Source organism: Mus musculus, chromosome 18 (genome assembly GCF_000001635.26).
Source record: "Mus musculus strain C57BL/6J chromosome 18, GRCm38.p6 C57BL/6J".
NCBI lineage: Eukaryota > Metazoa > Chordata > Mammalia > Rodentia > Muridae > Mus > Mus musculus.
In genome coordinates, this window is record NC_000084.6 from 34,003,712 (window position 1) to 34,015,891 (window position 12,180).

Consider the following 12,180-nt stretch of genomic DNA (forward strand, 5'->3'; position numbering starts at 1 on the left):
ACATTCAAATATACATACATATATAGTAATTGCATCTCTATGCCATAACAGGAAGGGTAAGACAATGTTTCTTTAAGTCAATTGTGAATAGCACACATGTTCAATCAATGTGCACGTATCATTTACATGGGAGATGATCACACCATTGGTAAATATAAACGTGCTTAGTTTAGTAAAGACCGCAGGTAGATGTGTCCTAACGCACACGTTTTTTGAGGAGGTATAGTAACTGCAAATAATGTGGTTAACTCCAGCAGACAACATCTGTGTTACACACACAGACATCAAAATCCTCATGGCATGCTTCTGTGACACCAAAAGAGGCCAGGCTTGCAGTGAAAATGATTACTGCCAACCAGAGCCCCTTTTAAATACTGTTTATCTGCACAGCACTCCGCCAAAATAACTGTACTCTGAAGTCGTTCTGCCTTTGAATTCACTCATCAATTTTCAACCCATTTGTAAAACAAGTTATTGAAACTAAGCATGGATGAGGATTTCTGATTCATGTTTCTTTAACAAATTAATCGCATCTGATCCCAAGTCTTGGCTGCTCTCCTGACAGCATGATCTACACTCGCCAAAGCTGACGGAGGCATGGCTCTCATGATTAAACCGGAAGCTCTTGCAGCAGATGACTCCAGATTCCAGATGTAGTCATCCTTTGCACTTCGGAAAGATCTCTTTGTCGGCTTAGCATGTGATCAGAACTTAACCTTCTCTGATGGTTTCCACGCCCACTCCAGGAACTCTGCAGTGTTACCAAGAACTGTCCTTTCTGTTGTTGGTTTGGTTTGATTTCTGCCTATGTTGTTCACATAGCACTACAATGTTCCATTGTAGCCTATAGTAAGGGTTTGGTTTTCCCCTGCTTTCTTAAGAGTGTGTGTGTTGGGGGGGGGGGGGGTCTGACAACAGGAAGAAAAGTTAAAAATATAAAACACTGCCTCTACAAATAGTGGTTTATTGCTCTTGGGAAAAATCTAGAGATGAGAATTTGATTGAATTTTGCTTATTATAATTCCTGAGGAACAACATTCAAAACGACTTTCCAAAGCAAAGGGTTAAGTGTTTTAGCTTTAATTGGTCACGTTTGCCTTTCTTCTGCAAGAGGATTACACCCATGAAATCCTAATTCTGTATGTCCAAACTGACAACATCCAAGAAAAGGCTTCTGGCCAGGAATAGTTCTGATGGGCATAAAGGTAATCAAAGCAAACTCTCCAGAAGAAATGCCCAAAACTGACCTCCTGTGGTTAACTTCTGAAAGACAAGGAGAGGGAAGGGGAGAACAACGGTAACTCTAACTCAATCCCCAGCCCCACAGCTGGGGGCGGGGGCGGGAGAGGGAGCACGTGCAGACTCCAAGGCTGCCTTAACTAAAATGCCTCGGTAATTTAATACTGAGGGGAAAAGGCAAACAAAACACACACACACACACACACACACACACACACACACACACACACACACACACACACGCATCTCCTCAGCAGTTACATTGCTGGAAAAACGCGAAACCAACGCGCAGGTGCATCCTCAGGTTGTCAGGTACAAAAAGATGAACTCATTAAAATTAAGGAAGTGGGTCGGTGCAAGCTCGCAGGCTTTCTGTGGGTTCTCTAGGTTAGAAACAGCAATACATCTTTAATGTCTACAAACAGGAACACACCGATTACGGATTTGCACTGTGAGATGCTTACTTAAATATGGAGATAAAACCTTCTCTCTTGCGGAAAGGAAAACTGTTTTCAGGGCAAACGTAGCATTAGCCAACTACAAATCGGAGGAGCGCGATCACAACGACCTGATTAATGTTTCAGCGAGGGAGTGAATTGGTTTGCTTCCCCCACCCCGAGAACACTATTAGGAAAAACGGGGTTGGGGGAGGAAGGCTTCCACAAAGCCAAGAAGCACGCCTTAAGCACCCGAGTGAGGTGCAGCCTATCCATTCAATTCTACGCCTGTCTGGGAGCTGCGAGGGACCTAAGAGCTTCCGAGGAAGCAGGGGGCCGGGGGGGGGGGGCAGAGTCTGCCCCCGTCTCTGGATCTCGAACTGCTGCTGGAAGTTGGGGCCTCGAGGACCCTTCGAGACACCAAAGTTTCTTTTCTAAGCAACTCCAAGTTAGCGCAGCCCGACAGATCCTCTGTTTGAAGCCGGGGACTGCTGCCTTGCCTTTCCACCGGTGGCCGAGCTGGACCGGTGACAGCCTGAGACAAAGCCGCGGACCCCCACGTCGCGTCCCCCGCACCGCGCCCCTGACTGTGCTTACCTTGATGCCCTGCTGCTGGGTGGTGAGGGTGAGCTTGGACTCGTCCAGGAGCAAAACTTCGCAGTAAAATTCTTCCGGAACGGCGCAGAAACAGCCCATGTCGGCTGAAAGCTTCTCCAGCAAGGCGAGAGCTGCGACCGCGGCGCCCGCCGCCGCCTCCCCTCAAGCGCGAAGCATTAATTTATTGTGCGCGCCGTGTAGAGGGCGAGAAGCGCGGGTCTGGGTGGGGCCCCCAGGTGGGGTTAAGGTCTGAGGTTCTGCGGTCGAGCCGAGGGCACCCCGAGAAGCTCGGGGGGCGGAGGCGGGAGGGTGAGCACGCCCCGGAGCGTCAGGAGCCCGGAGTCGCCCGGGAAGCGTCCGCGGAACTGGGAACCGGGGGCGGCGGGTCCCCGCGCATCCTGGGGCTACGGCTCCTCTTCTGGAGACAGGGGTGGCGACCTGGGGACAACAAGAGTCGCCTGGCTAAGGTCAGCCGGCCGGAGACACGAAAAGGGCGGGACGAATCCTCCAGACCCTGCCTGGGCTCTGACGCCCCCTCGGTGCTCCACAGCACCAGCCCAACGCTAACACTAGAGCGAACCTCCTGCCGCAGCTCCCGATCCCCGCCCGGCGCGCACTTCCAGCGCCGGCCCCGCCCCGCAAACCCTTACAGGGAAGGCAGAGCGCAGAGCGCTCTGCTTCTCTTTTGTGACCACGATCCCCAACCTGGGACGCAGGGCGAGCAGCGAAGGTCGCCACTCCCTCCGCCACTCTCACAGCCCGGGGACCGACCAGAGCTCCTCACCGAAACCAACTGGGGGAGGTCAGCTTGTCGTGGGCCGCGGCTTCCGTCCGAGGGTCCCCGAACTCATCCTGCGGAGATGGCCAAGTTCAAGCTTCCTTTCCCAAAGGTCCTGGAAAAGCCGGGCGTCTGCGGACCTGCGGCCGGGCGCGGCAGGACCCAGGGTGCCAGGCCTCTGTGGCTCCAGGGAAAGTTCTTGGTGGCGCGTGGGGCGGAGCCCTGGGCGGGAGCAGCCCAGGTACAGCCAGCCCCGGCCCGGGGCGTCGGCAAAAGGCCTCGAAACTGAAGTAGGAGCCCCGGGACGGTGACCCGAGCGCCCCCCTTCAGGGCGGGGTCTCAATGGAGGGCGGAGCGGAGGTGGTCAGTCTGGCTAGGTGCTTGCAGGTCCTGGAGAGAACGCCTGCGCTGCCGGAGCCGCGCTGCTGTCGCGAGGTCACCGCGTTCGTTTCCCAGGGAGACCGGAAGGTTGGCTCTGGACCGGCAAGGCGCAGTTCTGCTCCGACCCTTGCGTTCTGCGGTCCCAGTCCCACGCCCTCGGAGCGGCCAGCCGGGACCAGGCACTGGTGGGCACAATAGCTCTGAGGCTGCAGTGACCCCTGGCGGGTCGTCGTGTCCGTGCACAAGCAATTCAAGCGGAGTGTGGAAGACCAGGACCCCCGCTGGCCTTGGGAGCAGGTGCAGTCTGAGCTCTAGCTGGGAAGCAGCAGCGAATTAGGACTGTCGCAGTCACAGACCGCAAAAGGGAGGACGCACCACCGAGTGGGGCGTGGCGGGGAGGGGTGCCTTGCAGAACTTTGTTCTGTATCAACTATTAGAACGAGAAAGAACTTGACATCAACTGTGAATTTGCTCTTCTACCACTTGTTAGCTTGCATAGTCAAAACTCAATTTTTTTTTTTTTTGCTTAAAACCTAAGAAGTGCCCCAGTGTAGAGGAATGCTAGGGCGGTGAGGCGGGAGTGAATAAGTGGGTGGGGGAGCACCCTCATAGAAGTAGGGTAAGAGGGGATAGGATAGGGGATTTGCAGAGGGGAAACCGGGAAAGAGGATAACATTTGAAATATAAAAACAAATAATAATAATAATAATAAACTAAAAAGCTAGCTCTTAAGTAAAAACTTGGTGTCGCCTACACTGGGGAAAAAAAGCAGTTTTGCATCAATTGGACAAAGTTGTCTACACAGTGACTTCCCACGAAGTACTTCTGTATGAAGCTTCGCTTTTCTCAACTTCCAGTAAACTTAACCGATGCGCCCCATTATCAGTAAAACCCTAGTTTATCTTCCAGTGTTTCTGATACTGAGGCAGGCTTTGAGATTTTAATCAAATTCCATATGCAACTTTGAGATCTACTGTAAACGTTTTATCGAACTTAAACCTCTTACTTTTAACATCTCAGTGTGGAGGCTTTTCTGAGATGCAGCTATCCTGTCTTTAATCGCCAAATAAGATTGGCGCACGCCTTTAATCCCAGTGCTCCCGAGGCAGAGGCAGGCAGATCTCTGATTTCGAGGCCAACCTGGTCTACAGAGCGAATTCCAGACAGTTCCAGGATAGCCAGGCCTACACAGAGAAAACCTGTCTCGAAAAAACGGGGCAGGGGAGGAAGATGAAGACAGAGGGAGGAAGAAATCGAAAGAACTATACCTTAGTGGTTTTCTTTCTTTACCACAATATGTAGCATAACCATCTAAGCCTGTAAAAAGCCAAGAAAAAGAGAAAGAGAAAACCCTGAGTGTAACCTTTTGTCTTTCGGTTGTGAGTTCTCGGCCATCTACCTGTTCTAAGGTTTTTTGGTTTGGTTTTTGTCTGTTGCTCTCCTAGTGACAGGCGCAATTGATGGTAATTCTGTTACAAAGCAGTGGCATTCCATACATGCGGCAGCCTTTACTAAGCGAGGCATTTTCTTTTCCATCTCTTTATCGGAGATTAGAGATAAGAGCATTAAAAAAAACCTGCTTAATACAAAACTGAAGCTTCCTATAGATAAGAAAATCCCACACATTTTTAGCAGCATTACTGAATATGACTGACACACCATTGTTACATATATTTAAAGTATGCAACTTACATTTTGGCATATATATACACCCGTACAATTGTCACCACAATCAAACTGATAAATATATGATATATGCATCATCTCTAGTTTACTCCCAGCATGCTCAGATTCCCACCCTCACATACCTCCCTATGCACCCCTCCCAGGAAACCACAGACCTGCTTTCTGTCACTATAGATTATCTACACCTTCTCAAATTTATATAATGGATTCACAGTGTCAATCTCAATCTCTCTCTCTCTCTCTCTCTCTCTCTCTCTCTCTCTCTCTCTGTGTGTGTGTGTGTGTGTGTGCGCGCGCGCGCCCGTGCATGTTTGCTTTGTTTTACTCAGTACAATCATTTTGAGATTTATCTGTGCTGTATAAATAGTTCATTCGATTTTATTGCTCCGTAGCATTCCATTTTACACACATACACACCATGTGTGTGTATATATATTTTATTCATTTGGATGCTTTCCAATTTTGAGCATTACAAATAAATAAATGAGTAAGCACATCATCTTTGTCAGCCCAGACTGCCATAATGGAACAGAGATTAAGTAACTTACACAATAGACATTTTTCTGGAAACTGGAAGTCCAAGTTCATTATGCCAGCAAGGTCCAATTCTAACAAGGAGCGTCTTGACTTGAAGGCACCCTCCACCTTGTTGTGCACTCTCTTTATATGAGTGTTCATGGAAGCAAGCATTTTGGGATTTATTATAAGAACACAAATCCTTCAGTGTCAGGGTATCACTCTTACAAACTCTTTTAACCTTAAATGTTTCCTTGTAGATCAATCTCTAAATACACTCATTGGGTCAGTACTTTACACACAAAAAAATTTTAAAACACAATTTAGCCCAGAGTGAGAATATACATTTTTATGAGCCAATGTGTGCATTTCTTTTTTAATAAAATATTGACTGACTGGATGAGCAAGAAGATGTGCAAGAGGCAAAAAGTGCACAGAAGGAAGTTCACGGCCATTAGACATTGAAGAATGCAAATTAAAATCCCCATAGGACACCACACTCATACAGAGCTGCCCTTAGGAGTCTTAGTGAGGAGGGCAGAGAGCTTTGTAATCTCACTACTACTGTGCACAATAGAAGATATGATCATATTGGATAACAGTTGGCCGTTTCTTAAAACTTGAAAACATTAACAAGCAGTGATGGTAATTTTTTATCAGAAGAAGTAGTTTTTCACTGTACATACAGCCTAGACCATCCCATTTAAGCTTTCGAACCAAAACCTTGATCTCATTTCAGAAACATTTTTAATAAAATATTTTCTTTGGTTGAAATCACATTTTGTAGCAATAAGCCTGATGCATATGAGTCAAATAACATCCGAAGCCAGAGTAAATGCAATTCTGTTGGAATCTGTGGACCATCTGTGAACAGTTCAAGACTCCTCATCCTCAAAGAAGGTGTTTCACTTTACAAAGATATCCTCGGCCCTGGCTGAAACATGCACTTCAAAATGACAGACACAGAATTACTTGCTAGGTGTTTGGGGATGTATGTGGAGGGTGTAGACCAGAAGAAAAAGAGTGTTGAATCTCCTGAAGCTAGAGTTTCCAGAACTTGTGAGCAGCCCTGTGTGGGTGCTGCGAACTATTTCCTGTTCTCTACAGAAGCAGAAAGGTTTCTTAATGGCTGAGCCACCTCTCCAGACCTCAGCTTCCTTTTTAAAAAACTGTATTCTCATTCCAGAGATGTGTTTAAACAATCCAAGTCATCTATTACATTTTTGTAACTTTACATTCTCCAAACTTCTGAAACTTAATAATTTGAAAAAGGAAAAAAAAGAAAACTTTTGAGAACATTAATGATAAACACATAAATAATTTCGTTATTCAACATGGGTGGGTAAGATGGCAGAATCCCCCTACAGACCTGGTAACACATGGATTCCTGACCTGACCCCAGAGTTAAGTAAGTCTAGAGCTTAGGTCTACCGCAGAGTAGAAGAACACTTTGTAAACCACTAGAGGTTATCTTCACCCCCCCCCCAAAAAAATTAGTAGAAGTTGTTCCTAATTACCTACATATAATTCACTGGTAGTCTCTAGGTTAATCTACTTCATTCGTCAAGTCAGTGCTTGTCAAGGAAAGTTATTGAAGATCCTGTCCGGTCAATGCCAACAGAAAGAATAGCTTGTGAAGAGAGGAAATATCCTTGGGTTTGCTAATACTCTTGTCTTGGCTACTTGATCAACAGACTCCTTTTTCTTCCTAATATAAAATGTGCCCAGACACATACACCTTTGAAGACCATCCCATCTTCTGACTCATTTCGTGACTATGTCATTAACCAGTTATCCTTCCTTCTATAACCCGAAGTCCAAGATGCCTTTTACTGATATGCCTCAAGGCTGTAGCCCACGTTGCAAGGAAGCTCACTTCCCAAGACTACCCTGCCATGAAAGCAGTCTCTTCCTCCTTGGGCACTCCAAATAAAGGCTCTTTGGAATTACTGGGAGCTATTATGCAATTTCTAAACAGTCTTTGTTGCTGAATGCATTGAGATGGTTTGTACTTAGCATACATGGTTTAGAAGTTTGACTTAGAAGCATCCTACTGTCTCTCCTCCTTTCAAGCACAGGCTATCCTTTAGGATCTTGGGGGGTTTGGTGGTTTGCTTTCAGTTTTCTTTTTTCTTTTCTTTCTTTTTTTTTTAAGATTTATTTATCTTATTTATGTGAGTACACTGTAGCTGTCTTCAGTCACATCAGAAGAGGGCAGGGCAATCGATCCCATTACAGATGGTTGTGAGCCACCATGTGGTTGCTGGGAATTGAACTCAGGACCTCGGGAACAGCAGTCAAGTGCTCTTAACCGCTCAGCCATCTCTGCAGCCCTGTTTTCAGTTTTCTAAACAACAGATTTTTATCTTTTGCCTGTTTAGTTGAGAGTGATTCCAAAGATTGGCCAAGTGGGTTAAAATGAGGAGAGAGGCTAAGGAGACAGCTCACTCAGCAAAATGCCCTGCTGCACATTACTGGAGTTCAGGTCTACAGCAGCATAATAGAAAGAATAAATCATAAATCTGTAACCTTATCACAGAGGGGGAAGAAATAGACAGATCCTTGGAGCTCACAGGGTTCAGTGAGGTGACTGTGTCAAAAGATAACATGGGAAGCGATTGAGGAAGACACACCACATCAGCCTCTGACTCCACATACAGGTCTCACACACACATGCTGCATATAAACAAGTACAGTCAAATGGCATTTGGCACATTGTTGGAAGAACTAGAAAGTGACTTAAGTTTTTGAAATGCAACTTGTCATAAATACAGTATTTTAAATATGCATGCACTTTAGTTTGGGTATTCAACATCTAGGAATTTAAATCAAAGCATAACCACAGATACATGTGAAAGGATATTTACTATACCAAGTTTATAATATTAAATTTTTTAAACAATGTAAATTTCCAATAATAGAGAAATATTAAGTTGATCATGGTATACACATACAGTAGAATATCTGGAAAAGATTAAATAGATATACAATGTACTGTAATGGAAAACTAGCAAAGGTTTGTTTTTTAAGAGGACCTCACATAACTACAAAAAGCTGGAAAGATCCATTTTTTGTTTGGTTTTTCTTTCTTTACATTTTAAATGTCTTATTTATTACTGTATTACACAGACCAGGCACATGTGGAGCCAAAGGACAACTTTTGGGCCTTGGTTCTCTCCTTGCACACCTGGATTCTGAGAATCCAGTGCAGGTCTTCAGGCTTAACTGCAAGTGCCTTTTGCCACTGAGCCATCTAGCTGGACCATTTTTGTTTGTTTGCACAATACAAACACACTTTATGGGTAGCAAAGGTAAATGAAGGACTGAAAAGAAAACATCAGCTCTTGACCCTGGGGTCTGCAGCCCTGGACACTGCCCTCTCTGGTTTTGTAAGACCATTGACATTTTTAAACCAAAATAATGGATGCTTATATTAAAACATGAATTCTGCCGAATTATTCCTTAATAAAGCTGGACTTCCAGTTAGAATGGAACTCATTTTCTAAGTTCTAACCTAGGTTTTAACGTATTTACCGTTTTACCTAGTTAATATGTTCTGTTTTCTATCTAAATAAAATATATCAGTGTGATAACAGTGAGTATCAGTCCCTCCATGAAAACCTGGAGAAAGCAACAGAAAAATGAGCCTATTTAGCTATCCCCTCACTATTTTTGAGTGAGGTCATATGACGTTGAAGATGTCTCTTGGTGGTTGCCTCAGCCTGCTAAGGCAATTAGATAAGGGCCTTGGGATGTGTGTATCCTGTTATTCCACACATGTGCTACTTTCTCATTACCTACATACATGTCTTTAAATCATTTAGAAAAAGACAAGAGGCAGGCTATAAGATCAACTTTTAAATTTTAATTTTATGCATATGTGTTTTTATCTGTATATTTGTGCACCATTTAAAGCCTTGTGCCTTCAGAGGCCGAAAGAATGCGGCCGAAAGAATGTGTCAGATCTCCTGGAATAGGAGTTACAGAAGGTTGTGAGCTGATATGTGGGTGCTGAGAATCAAACATGGGTCGTCTGGAGCAGCAGCCAAAGCTCTTAAACCCCGATATCTCAAACTGATACCACCTTCTTACATAAGCGCATCTGCAGTACAGACCTGCTCTACAAATGGGAAGACGGCGACAGAAATTATCTCTTTATAGCAAAACCATAGATTCTGTTTCCTGTTATTGTTCTTTTTAATAAATTATATATTTGAATATTATTCCTAAGGCCAAGTAACTATAAGATTATAAACTTTGCAAGATAAAAGTTTCTAAATAAAGGATGTAAGAAGGCCAAGCTCAGGAAATGGGGGAAGTGGCAGGTAAGTTTCCACTAAAATCATGCCACCTGGAAATCACTGGCTTTGGTCCCTAGGTTGTTAAGCCTTCTCTCATTCTGTGAGCTGTCTCTCAGCTTAGGCATCATCATGATGACCCTTTCTTCCACAACCCTGCCCTTGTTAACCTGTTATCATCTCACTTGGTTTCCCTTGCTGCTCAGACATCTATCCACCTCGTTCTCCCTCCTCCATGAAGCTCTCCTGACTCACATTACGATTGGATACCCTGTATAATTGCCACCCTCTTGCTAGACTGTAGTTCCATACAATCAAGGCAGTGTTGTAAACAAAAGCTATCTTTTGCTGAATCCCAAGCACCTGGCACTTGCTCAGTGGAGAGCAGACTCAATAATCACATGTTGAATGGCTAAGGACCTGTACAAACCTCATCAACAGTAAGGTACCTGTGAGTTTCCTTCCAGCATCTTCAGCTGAACGACGTCTTTCTCTTGCATTGTCAGGGTTGGTGTGCTCATGATCTCAGTATTTAGGAGGCTAAAGGAGGGGGATCATAGGTTTGAAGTTAATTGGAGCTGCACATCAAGATCTTGTCTCAATCTAGGCATGGTGGCTCGCAACTGTAATTTTAATACTTCAAAGGATGGAGCAAGAGGATCACTGCAAGTTAAAGGCAAGTCCGGGCTACAGAGCGAGTTCTAAGCCATGCTATGCTACAAAGTGAGATCCTGTCTCAAAACAACAATTAAAACAAAATCAGATCTGGGACTACAGCTCAGTGCTTGTGTGCTTGCTTAGCACGTATGAGGATCTGGGCTCAGACCCTACTACCAATTAGCTGGCTAATAATTATAATTCATTAAAATAAACAAGAACAATAAAGAAGAATTCACACTCACAGTGTCCCAAGTAAGTGCTGATTGTTATTAGAGAGTGTGAGCTGATGCCCAAGGCAACGCTCAGATAGGGCGGTGATCTGTTCTATAGAGAAGCCTTGGCTAGCTTGCTCAAAACAAGAAGCCCGTTTTAACAATGTAACTTATTCTAGTTTATAGCGTGCTTTATTGATACCCTGATTACAGGTGGTGCTGGTGATATCAATACCATAGCAATTAAGTAATAAAATCACAGAAAAACCATAGCAGGTAAAATATGGATCAAACTTAACAACCTGATTCCATCACTTAATTATGACCCAGACAAGGTTGCTGAGACACAGCGACATTAAGTGTCTCGTTCTTGATCATGGGATTCCTGCCCTTAAGTGTTCCCTGATCATTTTCTCATTTATAATTTACTGCTTATAATCTAATCCCCAATAAAACTCTAGGAACGTATAAAATGTCTTTGCTGTGCATGGTTGTATTTATTAGTAACGTACCTGGCTATGTCTGGCCCAGGCTGTGAATTAGGTAAAGCAATACCTGAGCAGGAGAACGTACCCACCTTTGATGGCATTGAACTAAAGGTGCTGTCGGGTGCTTACTTGCTGGTCTTCATTCACCACAAAGAAAGAGAAAAACACTTTCAATTAAAGACATCAGTCGATTAAAGAGATCATCAGTTGATTAAAGGCATCATCAATTGATTAAAGACACCATAAATTATGGGATATACCCTCCAAATTCAAAAACATTAAAATGTTGGGGGAAATGTGTTATCTAGATAACAGAAGAAACATGATGGGATACAGGGTCATTCTTACACTATTCTTCTTTACTAAGGTAACTGAACTAATGCCACATTAACACCATGGTTATTGGTAGATATAAGCAAAAGGTACTGAAATAAAACTTTTCACATAGCAAATATAAGAAAAGTATTTATACATCACTTTAAAAAATAAATCAAGTGGTGTTGAGGTGCTTTTTCCATTGTTTGAATAAAGAGTTTATTGGCTCACTGACTACAAAGTTCTCAGCACCTAGCATGCAGGTACTGGCTCCAAGTTTCGAGTCCTTTACCTCTGTCTCCTCCACATATTGGCCTTGAACTCAGCCTGGCCTCCCCTGCAGCAAACAGATGCTGGATGCGGTCCAGGACTCACATCTGCTCACCACACATCGAAGCGAGGCTCCCATCTTTCTTACTTGAGGTCTAAGGTTTATTCTCTATCTTTTTTTTTTTTTTTTTTTTTTTTGGTTTTGGTTTTTTCGAGACAGGGTTTCTCTGTATAGCTCTGGCTGTCCTGGAACTCACTCTGTAGACCAGGCTGGCCTCGAAATCAGAAATCTGCCTGCCTCTG

The 12,180-nt window shown here is 44.3% G+C and overlaps 1 protein-coding gene across 8 annotated transcripts in view; it reads right to left on the bottom strand.

The window, feature by feature from the left end:
- Epb41l4a (erythrocyte membrane protein band 4.1 like 4a) overlaps positions 1–3,773 on the bottom strand; it is a 211,158-nt gene extending 207,385 nt beyond the window's left edge. For 3 of the 8 annotated variants that reach the window (XM_030250327.1, XM_030250328.1, XM_030250326.1), the window contains exons 1-2: positions 3,058–3,771; positions 2,274–2,711 (exon numbers count right to left, since the gene is read on the bottom strand). Coding sequence is in view for 3 of the 8 variants with exons in the window: in XM_006525628.4 (XP_006525691.1) it covers positions 2,274–2,372 (99 nt within the window). In the remaining 5 variants the exon portion in view is untranslated. Of the gene's footprint in view, positions 1–2,273; positions 2,712–3,057 lie in introns of those variants that run through there. The other 5 variants (XM_030250330.1, XM_030250329.1, XM_006525628.4 and 2 more) reach the window with 4 other exon arrangements.
- Between the last annotated feature and the right edge of the window lie 8,407 nt (positions 3,774–12,180).